General features: G+C 50.4%; 1 protein-coding gene across 1 annotated transcript; it reads right to left on the bottom strand.

The window, feature by feature from the left end:
- Positions 1–764: 764 nt before the first annotated feature.
- On the bottom strand, positions 765–25402 carry LOC148687156 (major histocompatibility complex class I-related protein 1-like). The gene is given in 9 exon segments (XM_088662521.1): positions 765–817; positions 998–1030; positions 1682–1720; positions 2387–2473; positions 4150–4443; positions 5462–5737; positions 16733–16780; positions 16783–17007; positions 25247–25402. Coding segments are annotated over 9 exon segments (1128 nt in total). The 5' UTR covers positions 25320–25402.
- Between the last annotated feature and the right edge of the window lie 1028 nt (positions 25403–26430).

The following is a 26430-nucleotide window of genomic DNA, read 5'->3' on the forward strand; positions in this document are numbered from 1 at the left end:
GCAGAGAGTTAAACCCCAACCTCCTGGATAAATGACGCATTCCATTCCTGAGGGGCGGGACTGCCAGGAGTTTAAAAGGAATGGGAGTCAGTTAATTCGGGGGAGAGGGTTGTGGGAGCGAGGGAGAGTGTGGGTAGGCGTAGGAGATCTTAAAGTGTTCTGAGGAGTTTAATTGAATTATATTATCTAGCCACTGTTAATTGAAACTAAGAATATGATCTAAGAACGGGTACACATGAAACCATTACGCTTTTAAAAAGTCATCTAGTCTAAATAAAGCTTTCTTAAATGTTAGCGGATGTGCTTAGTTATTCCAGCTGGGTATCTAAACTCACAGAAGTGGTGGCTCAATAGAGGACAAAACTTACCTCGGGAATTGAGGCAACGGTTTGTGTCTTAGAGTTACACGGAGGAGGCTTAGGAGGCTAACCTGGGGTGCTACAAAGTTGCCAGAGTGGAAAGGGCAAACTTTTGCAGTGGGGAATCAATCTGACTGAGACCCTTTACTGTAGGCAAGAGGTTAGTCTGTCAAACAGCCTAGAGTTTATCAAGATACCAGGCCACGTAAGCTGGAAGACTCTCTTTACTAAGGAACCCAAGTAACAGGGGTTTATTTTAAGGCGGCAGGAGAAGTGGGGGGTGGTGGTTTCACCCCTGGATTCCTGTGTCACATTTTTAGTAATAGAGAGGGAGGACATTTCGTCACATATTAAGAAGGATCCCCGAAAGTTTAGTGACAACACCGGGACTGGGTTTGTCGCATATTAGTTGGTGGCAAAGTCCTTGGGTTTCGTTACAGAGGGCATCCTCTGTGGAGCTCGGATGGACAGACAGAATGTGTCACAGGAGCTTTTTTCAGCTCAATGGACACTCCAGATTATGTCACACGTTGAAACCCCAAAGTGGGTAACAGGAGAAGCTTTTCCCCATTCGAGGATGTTACCCGCAGAGTCTTCTGCAAGAGCCCTACTTTGCCCCCACCTGCACCCCCACTTACCCCTGGCGGAGCTGTCGGACCCCTGGTCGCTTGCTGTAAAAGGGAGGAAACACAGGAGTCAGGATTCCAAGGAGGGAGATCCCATCTCCCCAGCCCTTCTCCTCCCTCCTTCCAACCCCATCCCAAATGAGTCTCAATCTGGGGATGTTGAGGGACAGGCAGCCCAGAGGCAAGGGGGCTGAAGGACAGCATTGGAAGGAGAAGCAGATGCTGGAGGGCAAAGAGAGATGGGCACAGCCTGGCATGGAGGCAGTGGGGGACTAGAGCTGGGGTGGGTGTGATCTGGGCAGGAAGGGGGCAGAAGGCAGAGGGGGGAGCAGTGGTGCCAATTCAGGCGGGGGAGGGGGTTCCTGACATCCACAGACTTCAGCCAACCAACCAAATCTTTAGCTTCAGGATCTAGTAAACAACCAGAGATCCCTCTCTCCCTGCACCCTCGGCTCTTCCTCCTGCTGCTGGTTGAAGCCCATCCCTAAGCCCAACAGTTGCTCTGCAGCCTTTTCCTGGCCATGAGGGACCCCTTGCTGTCCACAGACAGGCTGAGCAGCCAGGCTTAAGCTTTCCACCAGGGTCTTGTACTTAAGGACTAAGCCACCACAATGTTTATTTTTGTCTCTTTGTAACCTGTTACTGCTCCATATTGGGGAAAATATGTCAGACACAGAGAGGGGAGGAGTCACTCACTTGAGGCTGCTTTGTAGGCCAATTTCTCGCTCCGTTTCCCTGTGAAGACAAAAGCAGAAGGTCAGAGCTGGAAGGGACCTCCAGAGGCCACCCAAACCCATTTCGAGAATTGGGCTCTCAGATGCTGAAACCTTCCCTGCAGATGCTCCTCTTGTCTCTTCCAAACACCTCCAAGGAAGGTGAGCCCAGAGGGGGAGCTTTTCAACGAACTCATGTTACAAAGAAGTAGGAAAGAATTAGAAAATTAAATAAAAAAACCAACACAGGGAAATGAGGCAGTGGATAAATTCCAAGAGGCTGGAAGGAAACATTATCCAGTCCCTTCACTCATTCCTTTTCAGATTATTATTTCAGTGATTCTCCAAATAAAAACACAAAATGAGAGCACAAAATACATAATAAAACAAAAACAAACCAGTTAACTCACATTTAAAAGGCCAAAGGCCAGGTCAGAGAGAAACATTTTCACCTGGCGCCTAAAGATATGTAAGGAAGGCTCCCTGGTGAATTTCCTGAGCACACAGTGAGTGCAAAGCAATGACTACCATGACTTTTGGCCCATGCTCAAAGGGTGCTTTTATGGAGAAGGGTCTCTGTAGGGATACAAGGGGCAGTTGCCAGGAAGGCTCCACCAGCACATTCCCAGTCGGAGGCTAAAACAGAAGGACACAGGAGAGGCAGCAAACACATCCAGGGTTTACTTACTGCAGATGATGAAGAAGATGATCCCAGAGACCAGCAAGATGGCAGCCATGACACCCAAAATGGCTCCCACAATGAGCCCCAAGTTGACTAAAAGGGGACAAGAGACATTTTATTCAGACTGGCGGCAGCAGCTCCCCAAGGCCTCAAGCAGACACTCTTTCTGTCTCCTAACAGGCCAAGGTCCTCTCTGTAGTGGCCCTGATACAAGAGAGTTCATTTCCACCAGAGTCCAGCATTAGAGGTTGTGAGGGACAGAAGGTACAGGCAGGTCCCTCCCATCTTAAGTACCAGCCCATCGACCAGCGCCAGTGCGAGTGGGGAGGGAGAGACATCAAGCAGTGATGGAGGAAGTGGTGACCGAGGCTCCGGCAAGGTAGCGGAGCCCATGCCCAGTGCGGGAAGGGAAGTGGGAGGCCAGGGAAGAAGGCCGATCCCGCCGACTCCGGAATTGCGCAGGAGGAGGCGGGGCGGAGATTCAATATTCCTAGGCTACTTTGCTGGAAGAAAACGCGGGAACCTCCATTCGGAGGTTCTGACCCCTGACCGACAACATGTACATAGAGCTGTTGTGCACTGTAAATAATCAGCACTGAATAAAACCATGAAAAGACAACGTGGAGGAGTCGTTACTCTAGAGTAGCCACTAGCACCCCTGTGACAGAGGTCTTCAAAATAACCAATTTATTTAGGGAAGACAGTTAAAAGGCACATCTATTTCATCACAGACTCAAGACTTAAAAGCAGGTCTCCTCCTCCTCATGCGCTTCAGCCTTCTGTGTCATGACCCTGATAGGAAGGGATTCCCTCCCCTCTGAGATCCCCCAAGAGCCCAGCATTATAGGCCTTCAGGAAGGCACAGACCCTTAGGAAAAAGCATCTTGTGTAGGGTTGCCATACGTCCGGGTTTTCCTGGACACACCTTTTTTTTTAAAAGACTTAAAATTCCTGTCCAGAATTTTTTAAAAAATGAGGCGAAATGTCCATGTTTTTTTCTTTTGTGTAATCTCTGGAATTGAAGTTCGTAGTGCTGGTGAGACAAGAGCCCTGGTCCCCTCTCGCCTTCCTGTGTCTTTGGCTCAAGGCCAAATCCATAATCCTCACTTGCCTGCCTGTGAGAAGGAGTCTCTGAGGTGTTGGTGTGGATGTGCGTCCGTGCATGGGCTCCTGCTGGGGAAGAGGGAGTTTTGCTGCTAGATATTCTGCTTGGCTTCCTGCAGAAGTAGCTTTCCCGGTGGTGTGTGTGAGACAAGCATTATTAAAAAAACCCTCCTTGCTCTTCCCAGTGGTGTGTGGGTATTTGGGCTGAGTGGGGATGAATATCAGTTTTTCTAGCTGGGCGTGATTGTGAGGAAGAGCGAGTGAGAATCTTTTCCACTGTAAAGTACAGTCAGTCTGGGGCTCCCTCTTAAGTTCATTGCCCCTTTTTCAGTCGCAGTGACTGCAAGTTTGATTCTGAAGAAGTAAAATATCTGCCAACAATCTGTGACATCACACTACTTGGGCTTAAAGTCAAAAAGTGACGGCCAGTTTTTACCTACGACATCCAATTTAAGTTTGACGTCTATGGGACACTTGCCCGAAAAGGCTGCATCTCTGTCGAAATCTCCAGATTCCAATTACTACCTCCAAAGACATAAACAGGATCCAACTGGGGGTTCCCCATCTGAGCTGTGCTGCTGCTGAAGGGAGGAGTTGGGTGAGAATCCCCCTCCCAGAGCCCACCCCTTCCCCTCCTGTCTGTCTGTCTGTCTGTCTATCTGTCTGTCTCTCACCTGGCTTCTCCCAGGCTATGTCCAGAGGTTTCTCCAGGCTGTCATGCTCCACGTGGCACCGGAAGCGGTCCCTCTCCTCGGGGTCAATCTTGACACTGAGCAAGACATAGTAGGTCCCGTCTGAGTTGGGGGCGACCAATCCTCGGGAGGTGCCCTCCTGCCAGACCTCCCCGTCCTTCACCCAGTTGGCATCAATCTCCTTGGGGTAGAAGCCGTGGACTTGGCAAACAAGGGTCTCCAGGCTGTCATAGTCTGCCTTCCTGGTCACCTTCACCACCGGAGCCTCTGCAAAGAGGGCCACATTGGGGTTTACAGATAGACATCCACAACGGGAGCCTGACCTGAAGGAATCCTGTATTCTTTAAGAGCAGAAACCCAAGGGGCAACCTAGGCCTGCCTCCCAGTGTCAGAATCTCCTCACATCTGCAAAAATTAAAAAGAACTGCAAATAAATGGAATTCCTCAACCTCCCTTGGCATCTTCCCCAGTCAGTGTCTATGGTGGAACTGTTTTTAGATGTTTTATCCTTTCTTTTCCAAAGCAGACTCCTTTGGGAGGGAGGACTGCGTACAAATTAAATTCATGTATCCTCTTGAAAAGCTCTAACACTACTTGTGGTTCCAAGATTGTCCCTGTGAGCTGATCCTAGTTCCTCTCTAGAGGGGGAAGAAATGCTGGACTCGCTGCTCTCTTGTTCTCTGGAACTTTCCAGCTCCATAGATAATGAGAAAAGCCAACAGCCCTGGAAAAGACAGAGCTCCTTTCTAGTTCTCCCACCTGCCCTGAAAGGGTCCCCTGAGGTTTGAAAGGGCCCATCTCCCTTCTCCACAGCAGCCTCCCCTGGAGTGGAAATGGCAGAAGAGGAGGCCCAATAAGCCAGCAACTTATGCACATTTAACTTGTGCACCTACAGCTTTATTAAAAATATTGGCAAAAAATATTGTAAAAGCCAAAAAGCCTGTCCATTTCAATTTTCTGTTTTTACTTAATTTAAAATGCATTTTGCTTTGCTGACCACTTCTCTACTGTTTCATTGTGCTCCCCCCCCAATTTGTCTTTTGCCATCCCTTACTCTAGCCAAAGGGACACGTGGGGCTGATTTTAAACATCTCCCCCCCCCCCAATCATAGTCTAAAATGACCCCCCGTTCTCCTACCAGAGCCCCAAACATCTTTCTGCCACCACCACCAAGAAAAGTGTTTGTTGTTTGGTCCAGAAAGGAAGACTGTTAAGGGGGGGAGGGGAGCTGGTAGGGAAAATGCCCCACTGAGCCCACCCCCACCCCCCTGCCCCCACCCCTCACCTGTCCTCAGCAGAGTCTCCTTCCCATAGTCCAGGTATCTCTGCAGCCACTCTATGCACTCCTCCTCCAGGTAGGCTTTCATGTATTGGTTCCAGGGCGAGTCAGCATCCCAATTCCTCTTGGTCACTTGGGCCTCCTTCTCAGCTGCCGTCCAGGTGAGGGTTTCCTTGTCGAAGGCGATGAAGTCCCTCCCATCATAGCTGTCCTGGAAATGCCCTCCTTTGCGCCCGTCTGAACTCAGCTGACAGCCAAACATCCACTGATAGGTGTGGATCCCTGGAAGGACCAAAAGAGGCCCAGGAGGTCAAGGGGGGTTAGAGCAGCCCCTCCCCCCATCAGCAAAAGAGCCCAGGAAAAAGGATTTATTGGCCTCAGACTGAGGGAAGAGGCAGCAGTCAGAGGTGAGAACAATCAACCGGCATTTTATCTTTTTGAAGGCTCATCCGCAGAACAAGTTCACTGAGGCAAACACTACAATCCTGACCCTCTAAAGTCCCCCTTTCATTGCCCTCCTCTCTCTCATGCCTCACACTTTCTCCCCCCCCCAATTCCTAGTGGATTCTCCCAACTCCCTGAAGGCGGGGGAGGGGTGGGTGGGTTTCCCTTCCTGTCCAAGAGGAGCATCCCTTGCGATTTCCACAGTCTGTCTGTCTTTCCCCTCATATTGAATTACGCCACAATATATTTAACATAAATGTTAAAAAGTCTCCATGGGTGGCGCTGTGGTTAAACCACTGAGCCTAGGGCTTGCTGATCAGAAGGTCGGCGGTTCGAATCCCTGTGACGGGGTGAGCTCCCGTTGCTTGGTCCCAGCTCCTGCCAACCTAGCAGTTCGAAAGCACGTCAAAATGCAAGTAGATAAATAGGAACCGCTACAGCGGGAAGGTAAACGGCGTTTCCATGTGCTGCTCAGGTTTGCCAGAAGCGGCTTTGTCATGCTGGCCACATGACCTGGAAGCTATACGCCGGCTCCCTCGGCCAATATTGCGAGATGAGCGCGCAACCCCAGAGTCGGTCACGACTGGACCTAATGGTCAGGGGTCCCTTTACCTTTACCTTTATGCAACCATTATTTCAAGATGACACCCAAACATCAGTCTCTCCCCCCCCTAAAGATAGACATGTTTTTTAATGCAATAATATTCTGAAAAACAAACTGGGTGTCACAGTGGCCTGGGTGGGCTACTTCAGAGTAACGACTCCACACAGCTCTGCATTTTATCTTTTTATTGGTGCTGCGTATTTACAGTGCTAAAGGCAGTGCTATTTACAGAGACACATCTTATCCGCTTGAGTCAGAACCTCCGAATGGCGTTTGGCGCGTCTTTCTCCAACATAACAACTTGGGGAGACCCAGCCTCTTCCCCCTACGCTTCCTGCGCAATTCCGGAGTTGGGGGGATCGGTCTACCCCCCTTGCTTCCCCCTTCCTGTCCCACCTGGGACGATGGCTCCGCTACCTTGCCTGAGCGTCGGACACCACTTCCTGCTTCCCCACTTGAGTCGGAACTCTCCCTGCTTTCCCCCGTGCTCGGGGATGGGCTGGACCTCAAGATGGGAGGGACTTCGTGATATCCCTTGACCCTCACATCCACCCCCCTCCCAAGCCCTCCTTCTCCCCTCCCGAGGGGCCCCAAGGGTGCCGGGGACGACTGAAAGCCTAAAAACTCCGTGCTGTCCGAGCCCGTGGGTGTGAACGCCTCCCCCCAATCCAGCGAGCTCCCTCCTTCCGCCTGAGAAGACTGAAAGCCCAAAAATTCCGTGGCATCAGAGCTGGTGGGAGTAAAAATATGCTGCCAGTCCTCCTCTTCCTCTGACATGGTGGACCTCGGAGACGCCCATACCTCTTCCTCCGGGTCCTCAAACTCTGCTGCCCACCTCCATGGTGAACTGCTCTCTGCGACCTCCTCCCCCTCCCCCTCTCCCTCCCTTTCCATGTGCCAAGGCTTGGGCCTGTGGGGGAAGAGGGCGTGGAATTCTTCCACTAAGAATTCCTCCTGCAAGAATTCCTCCTAAGAATTCCTCCTGGCTGGTACCCATTCATTCTGGGAAGGCGGGGCATCCTCCCACGCCATGAGGTACTCCAGGCCTCCTTCCCCTCTACGTGAATCCAGGATGGCCGTGGCTTCATTGAGTCGCTCCCTGCCTCCCCTCTCCCCCCCTCCCTTGGGGGTCTGTTCGCTGCCTTGGAGCCTGCTGCTTTCCCTGTACGGTGACAGCAGCGATCTATGAAATACTGGGTGCACCCTCATGTCTTCCGGCAGTTCCAGCCTGAAGGCTACCAGGTTGACCTGTTGTGTGACCGTGAAGGGGCCCAACCTTCTGGGTGCTAACTTCTTGCACCGCCCTCTGGTGGGAAGGCCCTCCGAGGACAACCAAACCTTGTCCCCCACCCTGATTTCCTCCCCCTGTCGCCTGTGGCGATCAGCCCCCTTCTTGTACGCTTCCTTGGCCCTCTCCAAGTGCTCTCTGAGCTGCTGGTGCACCGTCTCCAGTTCCTCCGCCCAATCCTCTGCTTGTGGGCCCTCCTCCTCCTCCTCCCTCTCCCTCTCTGGGAAAGATCTGAGGTTGTGCCCGTAGTTGGCCTTAAAGGGCGACACCCCTGTGGAGACGTGCACTGCATTGTTGTAGGCAAATTCTGCCAGTGGCAGGCGATCCACCCAGTCCGTTTGCCTCTGGCTGACGTAGCATCTCAGGTACTGCTGCAAAATGGCGTTGACCCTCTCCGCCTGTCCATTGGTCTGCGGGTGCCGAGCCGTCGACAAGCTGACCTCCACCTGCAGGAGGTTCATGAGCCGCCGCCAGAACCTGGAAACAAATTGGCGGCCTCGATCCGAAATAACCCTTAAGGGTAATCCATGCAGTCTGAAGACGTGGTCAACGAACAGTTTGGCTGTCTCTTCTGCCGAGACCGCCCTGGCACACGGTATAAAATGGCACATTTTGGACATGAGGTCCACCACCACCAACACTGCGGTCTTGCCCCTGGAAGAAGGCAGGTCTGTAATGAAGTCCATGGACACTACTTCCCACGGCCTGTGCGGTGTGGCTAATGGCTCCAGCAATCCTGCTGGTGCTGCTCTGACCACCTTTGCTCGCTGGCAGGTGTCACAGCCCCTTACATAGTCCCGAACATCCTCCCGCACCCCTGGCCACCAGAAGTGTCTCATGACTAGGTGAGTGGTTTTGTCCCTTCCAAAATGACCCGCCGTTGGGTTGTCGTGCATCTGCTTGAGGACCTTACCTCTGAGCTGGTTGGTGGGCAGGTACAGTGCTCCCCTGTAAAAAAGCAGCCCCCTCCTTTCCTCAAAGTCTTTTGCCTGCTCCCTCCCCCCTCGCAGCTCTCTGAAGATGCGGGTGGCAAACTCATCTGCTGCCGTCAGTGCTGTGAGTTCTGCCTCGCTCACCACCGCTGCTCCACAGGACCATGCGGACGGGGGAAACACGTGTCGGGGTGCTGGTTGCAACTCCTCCTCCATGTACTCTGGTTTGCGGGAGAGGGCATCCGCCCTGACATTCTGCTCCCCCGGTATGTAGTGGATGGGAGGGACTTCGCGATATCCCTTGTCCCTCACACTGGGGATCATGTAATGTTGCATAATTGAATATAAAGCGTAATTGTAAATTCTTTTACTGCATTCTTTTTCTTGCTTGGTCTTATTACCTTACTTGTCAGCATTTAAAGTTTCTGACTGATTTTTTTATTGATTTCAAGATATAGCCAATTTTCATAATTTTAATTTTTTAAAAAATATTTTATTGTATTTTCATTTTATATATTCAAATACAATCAAATTATTCCTTCTATTAATTTTTTGCTCATTTGAGCTTAGCGTCTTCCCTCCATCCCGCTTTCAAAATTCCTCATATTTATACATTTTGCATTTACATTATGCATTTATACATTTTTTGAATCTACATTTTCTTTTTAAATTATCTCAATCTTTAAATAAAGGTAAAAAGATACTAATTGTAAACATTACAAGACTTTTTACAATCCTGCTAGTGTTGTTAACTGATTACAATGATACTTTAAATATTGCGTAAATTTACTCCAGTCTTCAATTTTCACAATTTTAAATACCCCAAAACTAAAAACAAGTCTGCACTTTCGGGGGTATACAAACGTATAATAACCAATATTAATTTAAATTTTAAGATGAACAACTTTGTTTCATTAATTTTTTCTATCATAACTATGGATTGTAGGAAAGTTGTACCCAGTAGCCATTTTTCCCCCTACGATGTTCAAAAAACGTAAAATTTTGTTACAAGACAAAAAAAACCCATAAATTTCATTCTTTGTTGAGAAATAGCATGTCTTTGCAATAATTTTTACCATCAAAAACTTTTGATTCCATCATTCCCACACGCTGAAAATTTAGGTTTTCTAAACCTAGTTTTTGCACCAAATAAACTACATTTATAATTTTTTAGGTATTTATAAAATCTTTTGAGTTCTGGTGTATTTCCCCCCTGAAATCCTCATCATGTTATTGAGCTCTGTGTAAAATTTCAAAGAGATCTGATCTTTGGTTATGGAGAATAAAATTAAAATATACACAAGGCTGAGGATCTCAAGAGGGACAGAAACGCAGATTTCACAAAACTTTGAAATGCTATAAAATTAAAACCGTTTGAGATGGAGGAAAAAAATTAAGGGGGTTTCTTTCAACCATAGGGGAAGGGTATACACCAAGTTTTATCAAAATCTGAGACAGTGGGTGACATGACCGCATTCAACTGACGTGGAATGACCCTAACATCTTTTGACTCATTTCAGAAGGACATTTAAAAAACAAAAATGTGTGCTAAGAGGCCTTCTCCAAAGGTCTACCAGCTTCTACTGACTTTAAATGATTGCAAGGCTGGATGGGGCAGGAGTGGGGCAGAAATCACCATAACTGGACCAAGGGGGTGAAAGACCTTTCTAAAGGGTCCCTAAGTGTAGACAGCTAGACAATAAAGTAAGTAAGGTAAAGGTAAAAGGACCCCTGACCATTAGGTCCAGTTGTGATCGACTCTGGGGTTGCAGTGCTCATCTTGTGTTATTGGTCGAGGAAGCCGGAGTACAGCTTCCAGGTCATGTGGCCAGCATGACAAAGCCGCTTCTGCCAAACCAGAGCAGCACACGGAAATGCCGTTTACCTTCCCGCTGTAGCGTTACCTATTTATCTACTTGCATCTGACGTGCTTTCGAACTGCTAGGTTGGCAGGGGCTGGGACCGAGCATGGAAGCTCACCCCGTCACAGGGATTCGAACCGCCGACCTTTGGGTCGGCAAGCCCTAGGCTCTGTGGTTTAGCCCACAGCGCCACCTGCGTCCCAATAATAAATGTATAATAAAAGCTGGAGATGTGGGATCGTATGCAGGTTTACTCAGAAACAAGCCCCATGGAGTTCAGTGGGGCTCATTCTCTCCCAGGTAACTGGCCATACGTTTTCCAACAAAAATCAGAGAGAGTGAAACTCCCGAAATAACACAACCCAAAATACTTAGGCAACAGATTATTTCTGATATTAATGGGCTCTGGTCCAGGTCTGGCCTAATGCTCCTTTTGGACACAGGACAGTCAAACATGGCAGTACCAGGCTTATAATTGCCAGTGTAGGGACTCCCTGTCTCAGGCTGCAAGAAGACCTTGGGGGCTCTTGTCTCCCCCTCCACTTCAGATGCCTACCATGCCTATTCTTTTAACCATGTATTTGCCACTCTGATCCCCAAAACCCAGTCCATTTGTGTTCCTTAAAAAGGCTTCTCTTTTAACACTGTGCAAGGCAGAGGGAGGGGCTTGGGGATGGTCAGAAGGGTCAGCCAATCAGAACCTCTGTCTGGGCAGCTGGCTTCTCCTTAAGCAGGACCCGAACTCAAGGCTTGCTTGTCTCAGCCTCAGGATTCCCACCCTTCTCTTTCCCTCCCAGAGGAAAATGAACTACACATGTTTCCAGCTCAGGCGGCCTAGCATGGAAAGAAGGGCAGGCAATGGAGACATTTCCTTGGTAGGATGTGCAGGTCCAGAAAGTGTCATTCCGGAGGGTCTCCCCCCCCCCCAAGTCTCATTCTCTGTCCCCTCCACCCCACACCATCCCAGCTCCCATTGAGACCTTGAATGGGATCTTCCCTCTGCCCTCCTCCATTCCTACAGTTAAGAACTGATCAGAAGGGAAGGGGAAGAAGTTTCTGCCCTGGGTGGAGACCCCCATTCTCCATTTCCTTGTCTCCCTGAAGCCCCCTCCCTGCAATCCTGGCCCCTGGAGGGAAGGATATTGGGGGGGGCAGCATGACTCTGTGCCTCTCTTGCTGAAATATACTCTGAGTCAAGAGTGAATTTCATGCTCTTTATTCAGCTCATAGTCATCAAGGAGGAGAAGAGAAGACGAATGGCTCTTTTCCCCAAACCATCTGCTTATATACATTATTTACACAATGGGCCTTGCGTGATTGGCTACTTCAGGGCTACACCTGTGGGCCAATTATATTGTGGATTGACTTCTGCCTGCAGCCTGATTGGCTGCTCCTACAGGCCAATCAGGTAGCAGATTCACTTCTGCCAGCCGCCTGATTGGCTGCTCCAGCAGGCCAATCAGGTTGAGGATTCACTTCCACCTGGAGTTGGATTGGGTAGCTCCCGCTGATTCTGAATCCTATTGTTCTAGGATTCAGCTCAGTACATAACACCCCTCCCCTCTAAGTTCCAGTCCTGCCCGGGAAGTTGCATTCGTAGTCCCCAAGGTCTGCTGGCCGCCTCCGTGTGCGTTGTGGCCTGGGGTGTTCCTTGGTCAGGGGTTCTGGTTCTGGCTCGTGTTCCGAGGCTGCTGGCTGTGCCAGGGCTGTCTGGTCTGGCGCCACTGAACCACTAGGTTGTAGCTCTGGTTCCGGTGTCCTTCCAGCCTCGGGGCGCCCCTCTGTGCCTACTGCTTCTGCTTCCCCTGCCCACCCCTCTCGCTCTACAGGCCTCACTGCCCTGCTGTCCCCTTGGGTCCCCTCTGTCCCGCTCTCCTCCCGGGTTCCTCCTGGGAATCGTCGCCGTAGCTGGTCGCAGTGGCGGCGCCAACATTGCCCCCCTTCCGTTAGTACCTCGTACGACACGGGACCGGTCACCTTGGTGACTGTGGCGGGTACCCATGCTGGGCCTGCCCCAAAATTCTTTGCATACACTGGGTCCTGGGCCACAAATGTCCGGGGGTTCCTGCCTTTCCCCACCACTACCTCATCCTGAGCTCTGTCGGGGTGAAGTCGGTCCAGTCTAGTTGCAAGGCGCCGGCCCATTAGTAATTCAGCTGGGCTCCGGCCCGTCGTTGTGCTTGGGGTGCTGTGCTGTGCTAGAAGAAATGCGGCAAGGCGGTATTCCCAGTCCCCTTGTGTCATGCGGCGGAGGCTGTCCTTGGTGGTCCGCACCATGCGCTCCGCTTGGCCATTGGTGGCAGGGTGGAATGGTGCTGAGCGGATGTGGCGGATGGCGTTCTGCGCTGTGAAGGTCTGGAACTCCTCTGACGTGAATGCGGTTCCATTGTCCGAGACGAGGGTGTCAGGGAGCCCGTGGGTCGCAAACAGCTTACGTAGTACCCGGATGGCTGCCGCCGTAGCAGTGGATGGTACCAGTGCGACCTCCAGCCATTTGGTGTAGGAATCCACCACTATGAAGAATGTTTTTCCCTGGAAGGGGCCAGCGAAGTCCACGTGCAAGCGTGACCATGGATGTCAGGCGGACTCCCAGGGCTGGACTGGGGCCCTTGGGGGATCCGGGCGGGATTCTTGGCAGGTCTGGCAGTGTTGGACCCAGGCCTCTATCTCTCTGTCAATCCCCGGCCACCACACATAACTCCTGGCAAGGGCCTTCATCCTCACTACCCCTGGGTGTGTCTCGTGTAGGGCTGTGAGGACCCTTTTGCGGAGGGGCTGGGGAACAACAACCCTGCTTCCCCATAACAGGCACCCCTTGTGGGCCGACAGTTCATGTTTGCGGTTTGTGTAGCCAGCGAATTCTGGCCCGGGGCTGCTGCTGGGCCATCCTCGCCACACCCAGTCCAGGACCCGGGAGATGACCCTATCTTTTGTGGAATGGTGCGCAACTTCTTGTGCCTGAATGGGTCGGTCGGGAAGCAGCTCCAGGGTCATAACCTCTTGCGCAGGCGCTGGGTCGGGGCCTGTTTCTGGTAGTGGTAGCCTGCTGAGGGCGTCTGCGTGGCCCATCGCCTTCCCAGGGCGGTGGATTAGTGCATACTGGTAGCCGGCAAGGAAAATTGACCACCTGAGGACACGTGGAGACAACACTTGGGGGGTCTGCTTCTCAGGGGCAAACAGGCCAAGCAACGGCTTGTGGTCAGTCACTATGGTAAAGGGCCTCCCGTACAAGAAATCATGGAATTTTTTTACGCCCTTCACGATTGCCAGACCCTCCTTGTCAATCTGTGAGTAGTTTCGTTCGGCTGCAGCAAGCGTCTGGGAGAAGTATGCCACCGGCACCTCTCTTCCATCCGGGAGTTGGTGTCCCAGGACAGCGCCGATGCCATAGGGAGAGGCGTCGCATGCCAGCACCACTGGCAGCCTCTCGTCGAAGTGTGCTAAGACCGAGTTCGAGACGAGCAAGTCCTTGACTGCCTGGAATGCGGCCCTTTGTCGCTGGCCCCACACCCAAGGGGCCCTTTTATCTAGGAGTCTGTGTAGGGGCTCCGCTACCGCTGCCTTATGGGGAAGGAAGGCATGGTAAAAGTTCAATAGTCCCAAGAATGACTGAAGTTCGGGCTTGCTCTTGGGCGCTGGGGCCTCACAAATGGCCCGTACCTTGTCACCGGTTGGATGGACCCCTTCTGCGTCCACCTTAAATCCCAGAAAGTCCACCTGCGGCACTCCCAGTAAACACTTTTCCCGCTTCACCTTGAGGCCCGCCGTCTGGAAACGGTGCAGGACGGAGCGGAGGCGGTCCTCAAATTCCTCTGGTGTGGGCCCGGCGATCAGTACATCATCGAAGAAGGGGGTGACGCCAGGAATCCCTTTAAGGAGAGAGTCCATTAGATTCTGGAATATGCCTGGTGCCACGCTAACGCCAAATTGCAGCCTCTGAATGCCCCTCTGTGCGTCACAATCGTCTGAGCCTCTGCTGTGGCTTCGTCCACAGGCAACTGTTGATACGCTTGGGCCAAGTCCAGTTTGCCAAAGATTTTTGACCCAGCCAGGGTGGCGAGGACATGGCTGACCACTGGCACTGGGTATGCATGGGCCGTGAGAGCCTTGTTTATGGTGCATTTGTAGTCTGCACAGATGCGGACCGAACCGTTAGGCTTGACGGGTGTGACAATTGGAGTTTCCCAGGGGGCGTTGGGCACCGGCTCCAGCACTCCTTGCTCCACGAGCCGGTCCAATTCCTCGTCTATGCGGGGTTTCAGGGCGAACGGGACCCGGCGGGCCTTGTGCCTGATGGGTCGTACAGCGGGGTCTAGCTGTAGGGCAATGGGGGGTCCTGTATATCGTCCCAATGCCCCATCGAAAACCCCTGGAAACTCTTTGCATATGGCGTCCACGTCCACTTGTAAGCTAGTGCGGTTCACCCCGGTAACGGCTAGCCCCAGAGGTCCAAACCATGCCAGTCCCAGTAAGCTAACGTAGGGGCCCTTAACTACCAGCAAGTCCAATTGTTGCCTTCGCCCTCGATATTGCACCCTGAAGGTCCCCACCCCCATAGTAGGGACCTTACGTTTCTGGAAGTCCCGGAGGGTGAATGGGGCCGGCCTTAGTTTGGGACCCCCATTAGGGCACAGTTCCCTTAATGTTCGGGCCGAGATTATGGATAGAGTTGAACCCGTGTCCAGCTCCATGCGGCATGGGGCTCCCTCTATCTGTACCTCTATATAAATTTTCTCTGTGCTGGGATGGGGCAACTGGAATACCTGGTAGTCCGTGATCTCCGTCGAGTTGCCTTGGTGCATGGTGGCGTGTGACCTGGGGCTCCTGGGTCGGTCATCTGATGCTTGTCGACGGGTGAGTCGAGCCCGACACACCCGGGCGATGTGTCCCAATTTTCTGCACTGCCTGCACTCTGCGTTGCGGAAACGACAGGTCCTCCTCTCGTGGTTCTCCCCGCAGCTTGCACAGTTCCCTCCTTCTCGTCGAGGCTGCTGTGGTGTGTGTGCTGCTTGAGTGCGCCGCTGTACTCGGTGTACTTCCTCCCTGTCAGATTCGGATTCGTCGGTGAGGTCTTCGTGGTAGACGCTCGGTTGGGATGGCGGGGCCGGTCGTGCCTCTTGCGTTGACCTCTCGGCGGCTTCGGTTGCCAGGGCTTCCTCCAGAGCAATCTGGAACGTGAGGTCTTTTTTGGCGTAGAGGCGTCGTTGCAACATCTCGTCCCTCAGGCCACCGACGAGGCGGTCACGAAGCATGTTCTCCAATTCTGAGAAGTTGCATAACCGGGCAGCTTGGCGGAGGGAGGTCACAAACCCAGTTATGGTTTCCCCCGGGGCTTGCCGCTTTGCGTAGAAGGCATTTCGGCAAGCTACCACCGAGGGCTGTGGTGAGAAGTGCTCCTTCAGCCGTTCCATTATTGTTTTGTAAGAGACGGTAGCGACATCTCTAGGTGCAAGGAGAGCCCGGGCGATTTCAAACGTCTCCTCTCCACAGACGCTGAAGAATGTTGCCCTCTTCATGGCATCGTTGGTGACTTCTTTCGCTTGCAGGAGGAAGTTGAAACGGGCGGTGTACCCTTCCCAGTCTCCTGATGCTGGTTTGAATGGCGAGAAGCTGCTGTCGGTTGCCATTCTGGGTTCCTTGGGTCCTGGAGCTGAAGCCTGGATGCACGGTGCGATGCAGCGGTGCAGCAGGTGGCGGTGCTGCGGTGCAGTGTGTGGTGGCGGTCAGCTCAGCAGGATCCCACCTTCGTCGCCAGTGAAATATACTCGGAGTCAAGAGTGAATTTCATGCTCTTTATTCAGCTCATAGTCATCAAGGAGGAGAAGAGAAGACGAATGGCTCTTTTCCCCAAACCATCTGCTTATATACATTATTTACACAATGGGCCTTGCGTGATTGGCTACTTCAGGGCTACACCTGTGGGCCAATTATATTGTGGATTGACTTCTGCCTGCAGCCTGATTGGCTGCTCCTACAGGCCAATCAGGTAGCAGATTCACTTCTGCCAGCCGCCTGATTGGCTGCTCCAGCAGGCCAATCAGGTTGAGGATTCACTTCCACCTGGAGTTGGATTGGGTAGCTCCCGCTGATTCTGAATCCTATTGTTCTAGGATTCAGCTCAGTACATAACACTTGCCTTCCACTCACCTCTGCTCTGGTTGTAGCGATTCAACAGAGTCTGCAGACCCCCCTGATGGTCTGCTCAGAGCCCTGAGCGTTCTGAGTGTTCCTGTCCCAGTACTGAAGATCCTCCTTTTCCCCCTTCCTTATCCAGGGGACGCGAGGCAGCATCCTCTTGGTGTCACTGTCGTACTGAACGAATTGCTGATCATCCACGTACCCCACAGCAATGAACTGGGGCAGCCCCTGGCCAGGCTCAGACACGGCTGTGGTAAAGTAGCGCAGGGAGTGAGAAGTGGAGCCTGGAAAAGAAGAGAGAAGGGGCAGAGTTAGAGGTCCTGCAGATGAAGGAAGCACCCTAATCCTGCTGTATTACAGGCAGCAGCCCTAAATTAGGAGATCCAAAGTTCAACAGGGTTTGTGGGAGCTTACAGAGACCTGCCTTTAATCATAGAGGAGGCGGAGCAGAAGGAGCCTAAGAATCATAGAGTTGGAAGAGGAAAAGAAGGATATAAATACAAGTAACAACAATAGCCCATGGGGCAGTGGGCGAGAAAAAGCTCTGCCAGGGAGCAACAAATCTCTGCATGTCTCTGCTGAGGCTCAGTGTGAGGAAGAAATAGGCCAGCCTCTCCCCTTTTGCTAAGGGGGCAGGAATTGCCCCCCACTGGCAAACACAAAGATGATGAGAGCTCTCACAACATGGCATGAAGGCTCAGGATGCAGGCACCAAACTGAAGCTAAGCAGGCTCAGGCCTGGTAAGTGGATGGAGGGGAGACCAGACAAAGCAACATCCATTGTCAAGTTTTATGCCCCTAATGAGTGTTTAATTGCTCACTAGGTCTTTCCCAAACATCACAACAGTCCAGCCCGCTTCCTCAGAAGCTGCAGCTCTGGCAAAGAAATAGCAAAGTACTTTCTCTCTTCTTGCATAGCTGGAAGCGTTTGTGAACTTAGATGAAAGCAGCTCACAATAAAACACGGAGAACAGCTTCTTTCTACTAAACTAACACTTTATTTACAGATAGATAAACAACTGACCAGGAGACGTAGCCGGCATGGCACTCTCCCTTCCGAGCAAAAAACGAAACTGATTTTACACACTGAGAACAAAGGAAACATCCCCTTATGTAGGAACTGTAACATGATCCCAGTGGTCAGGCGACACTGCAAAACAGCTTAACCCTTCTGTGGGTCTTCTGCTACTCCTCACATCCATAGATGGGAGTAAAGCAGGCATCCCCAAATTTCGGCCCTCCAGATGTTTTGAACTACAATTCCCATCTTCCCCGACCACTGGTCCTGTTAGCTAGGGATCATGGGAGTTGTATCTGGAGGGCCGCAGTTTGGAGCGCAGGGAGTGCGAAGTGGAGCCTGGAAAGGAAGAGAGAAGGGGAAGAGAGTTAGGGGTCCTGCAGATGAAGGAAGCACCCTAAATTAGGAGATCCAAAGTCCAACAGGGGTTGGGTGAGTATCCAGACCTGCCCTTAAACATAGAGAAGGAAGAGCAGAGGGAGCCTAAGAATCACAGAGTTGGAAGGGGGAAAGATAGGATATAAATACAAGTAACAGCAATAGCCCATGGGGCAGTGGGCGAGAAAAAGCTCTGCCAGGCAGCATGTCTAAATCTCTGCATGTCTCTGTTGAGGCTCCATGTAAGGGAGAGAGAGGCTAGTCCCTCCCCTTTAGACAAGGGGGCAGGAATTGCCCCTCACTTGCAAGCGCTAAGCTGATGAAAGCTCCCACAACATGGTCTGAAGGCTCAGGATGCAGGCACCAAACTGAAGCTAAGCAGGCTCAGGCCTGGAAAGTGGATGGAGGGGTGACCAGACAAAGCAACAACATCCATAGATGGGAGAACAGGAAGCTGCCCTATCTGACTGGCAGTGGCTCCCCAGGGACTCAGGATGGGGCCTCTTTCTCAGGGATTGAACCAGGGACCTTTTGTGGGCAAGGCAAGCACATTATATAAAATATTATTTCACAGACTTAATGTAAGAACCCAAAGAAGAGCTTTCACCTGGGGGGCCACTGTGAGAACAGGATGCTGGACTAGGCTGGCCTCTGGCCTGAAGCAGGCTCTCCTTATCTTCTGGGGATGGTTCATATATGCAGAAACGGGCCTAGTTAAGCCACTCCCTTGGAGCCGCCCCACAATCTGACCTTCTGGAGCCATGCACTGAACAGGTCTGACCTGGGTCTTGCTTCCTGGGCTCTGAGAGGCTTTGGCAAGACCTCATGGAAACTCAGGACAGCCCCACAAGATCTCATGAGAACCTACCAGAGTCTATGATGCAAGGCAGAGAGCTTCAAAGCTCTTTTGGTGCTGGGAAAACCTTGCACAAAAAGAGCTCTCTGCCTTCTGCATATATAATTTGTGCAATTCCAACAGGCCAGCTGTCAACAGCATGAAGTTGAAATCGGTCCAAGTTAAAGGCTTTCCTAACAGTTGCGAGTTTCCTGCACTTTCCACCAGTTTCCCAGGGACAGGTGTAAAGTGAATTGACCTGTAATTTCCAGGGTCCTTCCTGGATCCCCTTTTGATAATCAGTGCTTAAATGTTTCAATGTTACAATGTTCGCAATCTTTCAATGTTGTGGTCTGAGCTACCACCCACAGAGCGGGTTCGTTTCCCACTTGAGAAAGGAGACCCCACAGTGATAGCAGGGATAGGAGGACAAATGCAACTTTGGGGTCAGGTCTCAACATGTAAGACTGATTGGTGTGCGGAGGAAGGGAGGAATCCCTATTTTACTTCACGAACTTTGGAACGGAGCTAGGAGGGCAGAGAATATTAAAGATGGAGGACGGATTTTAGCAGATTCATGCAGCCTATGGACTTCCCCCTTCTTTAAGGAAGTGAGTAGTGTAATGATGGATAATTGAGTGATGAAGTGCTCACCCCTATAGTAAAGAAGGAACTGAGGAGTGAGGATTAGTGGCAGAGAGCGACATCTGGAGGCGGGGAGGAATATTTACCCCCCAATGAAACTGAGTCTTTAAACTTGTATTTTAAAAGGCAAGCAGTTGGAGAAAAGAAATTAAAGACAAGAAGGGGGGTTCACTCTTTGCATGGAGAGAGGAATTAATGCGATAACAGCCTAATAGTGGGGAACTCCCAGTGAGAGAGAAACGGGACATCTATGAAATAGTAATCCTTAAGTCTGACAATATGAATAAAAATAAAACGCAAGCAACATCGGCATCAGCAAATCAAGCTAGGAGACAATCATCATCTCCAGATAATGACGCCCTATTAGACATTAAAGAACTCATTACGGAGATGAATAAATCTCTGAGTGACAAACTAGATGCCGTAGAGTCCAAAATAGAGACTGTAGAGTCTAAAATAGAACAAAACTCCAAAATGATTGCGGATATGTCTGGACAAATAACAGAACTAAGCACCAAAAACAAAGAGCTGGATAAAGCAATAAAAGAGACAAACCAGAAAGTGAATAAACAGGAGGAGGCTATTAAAAAAGTGGTGCAAGAGACAAAAGAACTGAGAAGACTCCATAATAAAGAGGAGGATGACAGAAGAGATTGGAGGAAAAGATGTGAAGAACTAGAGGACCAGCTGGCATTAATTGAAATGAGGCAGAAGGCCCTGATTCTCCGAGTGAGAGGTGTCCCAGAGGCCCAAAATGAACAGATTGAAGAAAGATTGGTGAAGGAATTGGCGGCGTGGCTAAAGGTAAAGGAAGAGGACTTATGGATGGACGTGGATAAAATCTATAGAGTAAAGATGGACAAAAAGAAGAAGATGATAGGAGATTGCATGCTCCATCTGAATTCACCTCTATTGAAGGATAAGATCTTACAAAGGAAGAAGAAAGAGGAGCTTGTAATTGACGGGAGAGTGATAGCCATCTACAAAGAAATACCGAAAAGGTTTAGATTGAAAAGACAAAAATATAAAAGCTTGACAGATGTCCTGAGGAGAAGAGGAATTTGGTACACCTGGGAGTACCCAGAAGGTGTGACTTTTTTTTATAAGGAAAGAAGGAAGACGATAAAATCAGCTGATGAAGCGGAGAAATTCAGCAGAAGACTTAAGAATGAGATAGGAGGGGAGGAGGGCGACATTGAAGAAGGTCAAGTAGAAGAATAAAAGGGGGAGGGGGAAAGAATTGGCTGCATGTATTTTTCTTTGTTTTGATTAGATTAACTGTTTTTTTTCCTTTTTTTTTTTTCTTGATAAACGATTAAGGGGGGGGTTTCGGGCTTTGAAGCCGTCAGAATAATATACAAGATCTGACATAAGTCTCCGTATAATCTATCTATTTTCCATTGTAGGTGCAGGGTAAAGCGTGAGCTTTATCGGTTGGTTTGAGTTATTAAAGTGAAATTATAAAGTGATGAATCTTAAGGTGGTCTCGTGGAATGTGAATGGCCTGAATAATAAATTGAAGAGGAATAAGGTAGAACACATCCTGAAGAAAGGTGCCTGGGATGTGATCTGCCTCCAAGAAACACATGTAGCAAATAGACATAAGAGAGTTTTAGAAAACAAAAGGTTGGGCGAGGTATACACATCGTTGGATGAGAGAAAGAAGAGGGGTGTAGCCACCTATGTTAAGAAAAACATTAAGACAGAAAAGATCCTCCAGGACGGAGAAGGAAGAATGGTGGGTACAAGGCTACACTTACCAGGAGGTAATGTGATAGTAATTAACATCTATGCACCCAATGGAGGTAAATCTGGCTTTTTTAGAAAGTTAAGAGATCAGATGAGTAAGGTAATAGAAGGGGAGGAAATCATCTTAACGGGAGATTTTAATGGGGTCTGGAATGCAGAAATGGATAGAACTAATAAAGAGAGAAAGAGTAGTGGAGAACTACCAAAAGAGTTTAGAGATTTAATAGAGGAATACGAATTAAAAGATGGTTGGAGAATAAGAAACCCTAAGGAAAAGAAGTTCTCTCATTACTCAGATCTCCATAAGTCGGCAGCCAGACTAGATATGGCGTGGCTATCCGCAAATCTGATGTTAAAAGTGACAAATAGCGAAATTTTACCAAAATCAATAAGTGATCATAACCCGGTAATGGTAAATTTGAAAGAGAAAGAAGGCAGGAAAGGTAGGTGGCGAATGGATGAAGGGATATTAAATGATGAGGGGTTCGTCGCAAAGGTGAAAAAGTTATTGATGGAATTCTTTCAAGTGAATATGAGAGAGGGCTCGAACATAACAACAGTCTGGGAGGCGAGTAAAGCTTTCGTGAGAGGCATTTATATTCAACAAAAAAGTAGAATTAATAGAGAGAGGAGGGAAAGAATTAAAAAAATAGAAAAGGAAATAGAAGAGAAGGAGAAGGAATTGGGAAAAAATCCAAAAGATTTAAAAATAGTAAATCAGATCAAAATTTTACAAAATAGTCTGTCAATGGTGATAGGGAATGAAATTGAAAAAAAGATAAAATGGGCAAAACAAAGACAGTTTGAATTAGGAGGGAAAGCCGGACGTTTGTTAGCATGGCAATTGAGGAAAAAGCAGGAAAGTAGCCTAATTACAAGTATCAGGGAGGGGGAGAAAATTTGGACAAAAAGGGAGGATATTCAGAAGTGTTTTCTAAATTATTATAAACACCTATATAAAGAGGAGAATATAAGTGAGGAGAAATTGAATAAGTATTTTAGGAAATTGAATTTGACCAAAATAAAAGATGAAGAGAGAAGAGAATTAAATACCCCAATATTAAAAGAGGAAATATTAGAGGCAATAAATAAATTAAAACAAGGAAAGTCGCCCGGGACAGACGGTTTAGTAAATCAACATTATAAAATTTTTAAAGATGAAATATTAGAAATATATCAAAAATTGGCTAATGAGATTTTGGAAAGGGGAGTTTTTCCCAACTCCTGGCAAGAAGCTTTCATTGTTTTGATCCCAAAGGAAAATAATAAAAAGGAGGAGGTGGGAAATTTTAGACCTATATCCCTTTTAAATTCGGATTACAAAATTTTTGCGCTGATCCTTGCAAATAGATTAAAGAAAGTATTAAATAGGATATTGGGCAAAGATCAGCAAGGATTTCTGCCCAAGCGTAAGATGCACAATAATATGAGAATTCTCCTAGACGCGATCGAGTTCCTCGACTGGCACCCGAGCCAAAAGGTAGCCTTTGTTTTCCTCGACGCTGAGAAAGCGTTTGATAATCTGATTTGGAAATTTATGAAGAAAACAATGGAAGAGATTGGGATTGAGGGAAATTTTTTAAGGGGAATCAATGCGATATATAAAGAGCAATCAGCTAAATTGTTAATAAATGGCGAAGCCACAGAGGAATTCGAGATTAAAAAAGGTACGAGGCAGGGATGTCCATTGTCCCCTCTCCTATTTATTCTATCAATAGAATGTTTAATTAAGGAGATAAAAGAAGACAAAAATATCAAAGGGTTGAGAGTCAGGAAGAGTGAGATCAAACTTAAGGCCTTTGCGGACGACATCTTAATAATAATGGAGGACCCAGCAGATTCGGTAGGTAAATTGAAATTTAATTTAAAAAATTATGGGGAAATAGCAGGATTTAAAGTGAATATGGGGAAAACCAAAATGATTGTTAAAAATTGAGCCCCCAATGTGAGGAGGAACTTGAAGGAACCAGTGGTCTCTACCATCCTTTGCCCTTCCAAAGCCCCCCTGCCCAGCCACAGTGAGGGGGGGAAATATAAAAGGAGGGGGTATACAAGGGGAACTGGCCTGTAGGGTGGGGACCACCCCATTGTTTCTTAGGAGTTGTTTGTGCCCTTCGGCAACAAGGGGCCGTACAAAAATGGCATAGAAAATCTCCCTGCATAATTTACAAAACCTACATGTTTGACAGGCAACTGGAAAGGGCTTTGGGGGGGGAGTGGGGGGAGTTACAATTGTAAAGCAGAAGAACCTGATGATGAATGTGCTTGTGAAAGGGAATTCCTGAACAAAACAATTTTGGGAATTGCGGGTGGGGACCCCTTATTCAGACTCCCCCCCCCCCCGCAATGAAGCCAGCTCTACAAGCGTCCAGCTCCCACCCCCAGGCTGAGGATTTTTAAGAGGGGCTGAGGGTTAGATTAGAAGAGGGAAGGTAAAAAATAGAAGAGGACTCTCTCTCTCTCACACACACACACACACACACACACACACACCAGAGTCAACACGAAGCTGCAGGGGGACGGGACGGGACGGGACATGCGAGTCACTCTCCCCACCATTAATCCTGCCAACACCTTCAAGTTTTGTTTTGTTCTTTGCTTGAGCTACGAGCCAAGCAGTGGTGCGGCCCCTGCCCCGGACAGCATACAAAAGAAGACACAAGTCTGCATAGCTGCCAAGCATGGGCGTACCCAGGATCAAAACTAGGGGGGGCAAGGGGAGGGGCCAAGGCACGGAAGGGGAGGGGCCACAAAGTGGGCGGGGAAAGTGCAGTCAGAGGCGCCGGGCTGATGGGCGGAGACGGAGCACAGCCCGACAGAGCGCACCGTGGCACGACCTCCCTCCAGCTGGGAGATTGAGAGAGAGATTGAGAGAGAGAGAGAAAGAGAGATCTGGAACCGCGCAGACGCCCCTCTCTCCTTGCAACCCTGTTCTCAGCAACTGCCGACCCCTGCACGGTTTTGCATGCGGGCAGATGACGGAGCCAAGCTCCTCCCGCTGCCTCGCGATGGCCCAATCGAAAAGACCCTGGCCAAAGGCGGGCGCCTTTGTCACAGAGAGGAAAGCTGGGGAGGCGCCGGCAATAGTGCAGCCGCCGCTGCGCCAGGAAAGGGGGCAGCAAGGCAGGAGTTCACCAGGGCAGGAAGGCCCCCCTGCCGCGCTCCCTGGTTCCCCGCCATGCATGGCTTTGCCTGAGGGCGTGACGGGGAGCTGGAGGGAGAGCGTGGCGCGACGGGCGGGAACGGCGAACTCGCGCTCCGCTGGGCTGTGCCCCTCCCTAGAAGCAGGGCTGGTGGGCGGAGACAGAGCCAAGCCCAGCCCAGCGGAGCGTGAGTTTGGCGTTCCCGCCCGCCCCGCCGCGCTCTCTGGTTCCCCGTCTCGCTTGGCCTTGCCTGAGGGCACGACGGGGAGCTGGAGGGAGGGCGCAGCGCGGCGGGCGGGAACGGCGTACTCGCGCTCCGCCGGACTGTGCCCCTCCCTAGAAGCAGGGCTGGTGGGCGGAGGCAGAGCCCAGCCCAGCGGAGCGCGAGTTCGGCGTTCCCGCCCACCGCGCCGCGCTCCCTGGTTCCCCACCGTGCTTGGCCTTGCCTGAGGGGGGGGCAGCTGGCTTCTAGAGTAGGGCAGCTGCCCTAACTTGCCCCGTGGTGGGTACGCCCTTGCTGCCAAGTTTTCCCTTTTCTCGCGAGGAAGCCTATTCAGCATAAGAGAAAATCCCTTAAAATAAGGGATAACTTGGCAGCTATGCAAGTCTGGGAAACAGATGTTTGGAAAGGGATCCGGCTCCAATTCGGACCAGAAACTCCCCGACCGCCCCTTTCAGCGCCCACGAAATGCAATTCATCAAGAGGGCTGAGTGCCATTTATTCCCCCCCCCCCGCCCCAGAGCACAGTCCTTACCTGCGCAGTCCAGGAGCAGCAGGTGGGCAGCCGCCCACAGGATCAGGGGGGGCCAGCGGAGGAGGACCCCCATCTCCCCCCAAACGAAGCTCCTTTTTCCTCCTCTTACTCTAGCGGTGTCCTTCTCCCTCCGACGCTCTGAGACCCACTCTCTGCCCCGCCTGCGGAACCAGAAGCAGCGGGAGCCGGGATTGGGCAAGGGGGAAATATTCCGCCAATCGGAAATCTGCGCGCAGGTGGCGGCATCGGTAGCCGGGCAGAATTCGAGGCGCAAGTTTGGGAGAGAGGCTGGAGAAGGAAAGAGAAAGTGATTGAAGCTCCTCGCTGGGAATCGCCGCCTCCCTCCCTCCCTCCCTCCCCCTGGCAGATCTTCCTGTCCTACTCTGCAGGGAGGGCGGAGGGGGGGTTGCCAGAGGAGGACCATAGGTTCAACCTCCGCATCTCCGGGGGGGGTCTGGGAATGCCCCCCTCTGAAACTGGGGAGAGGGGCTGTGAGATCTTGCGCCAGATGGACTCGTGGGCTGAGTCAGTGCAAGGCAGCCTCCTGGGTCCCGTTTCTAAAAAGCCCTCGCATGTCTTCCTCCACTGCCAGAGGCAGGAAATGCATTAGAATAGCACTCGCTGGGTGTCCCTCTTCTGGGCTCCTTGCAGGCTTCTTACTGGGGGCGCAACTGGTTGGCCACTGGGAGACCACCATACTGGACTCGATGGGCCCCTTGGGTGTGATCCAGAAGCCTGGCTCTTCTCCTGCGTCCCTCTATCTAGTGGCAGGGGGTTCCGGCGTTTAACTGCCTTGTAAATAAATGCTCAGTGTTACAACTAGGGCTGAACCTCAGGGTTGAGATCAAAACACAGAGAGAGCGTACCCGTATGTGTTATGTATTAAGTTAACTGCAGTAATCCTTCTGGCCACAGTGGCTGCAGTTCTCACTCAGGTCCACAACATGCAAATGAAGGATTGAGAGTGCTGTTCACAGATTGGGTAGCTAGGGGAAGTTTGTTACTGTTGCAAGTTACTGAGTACTATATAATCCAGTCGGCTAAACTACTGTTCCGTCTGGGACTCAGAGCTAGATTAAAGAGCTGGTTGTTTTGAGAGCTGTGTTTTTATCCTTCTTACCCACTATTCAACAGTATGGCCACACAGAAAGGTGCAGCAGGTGCTGGACAACAGACAAAAATGT

Source organism: Zootoca vivipara, chromosome 2 (assembly GCF_965207765.1).
Source record: "Zootoca vivipara chromosome 2, rZooViv2.hap1.1, whole genome shotgun sequence".
NCBI lineage: Eukaryota > Metazoa > Chordata > Lepidosauria > Squamata > Lacertidae > Zootoca > Zootoca vivipara.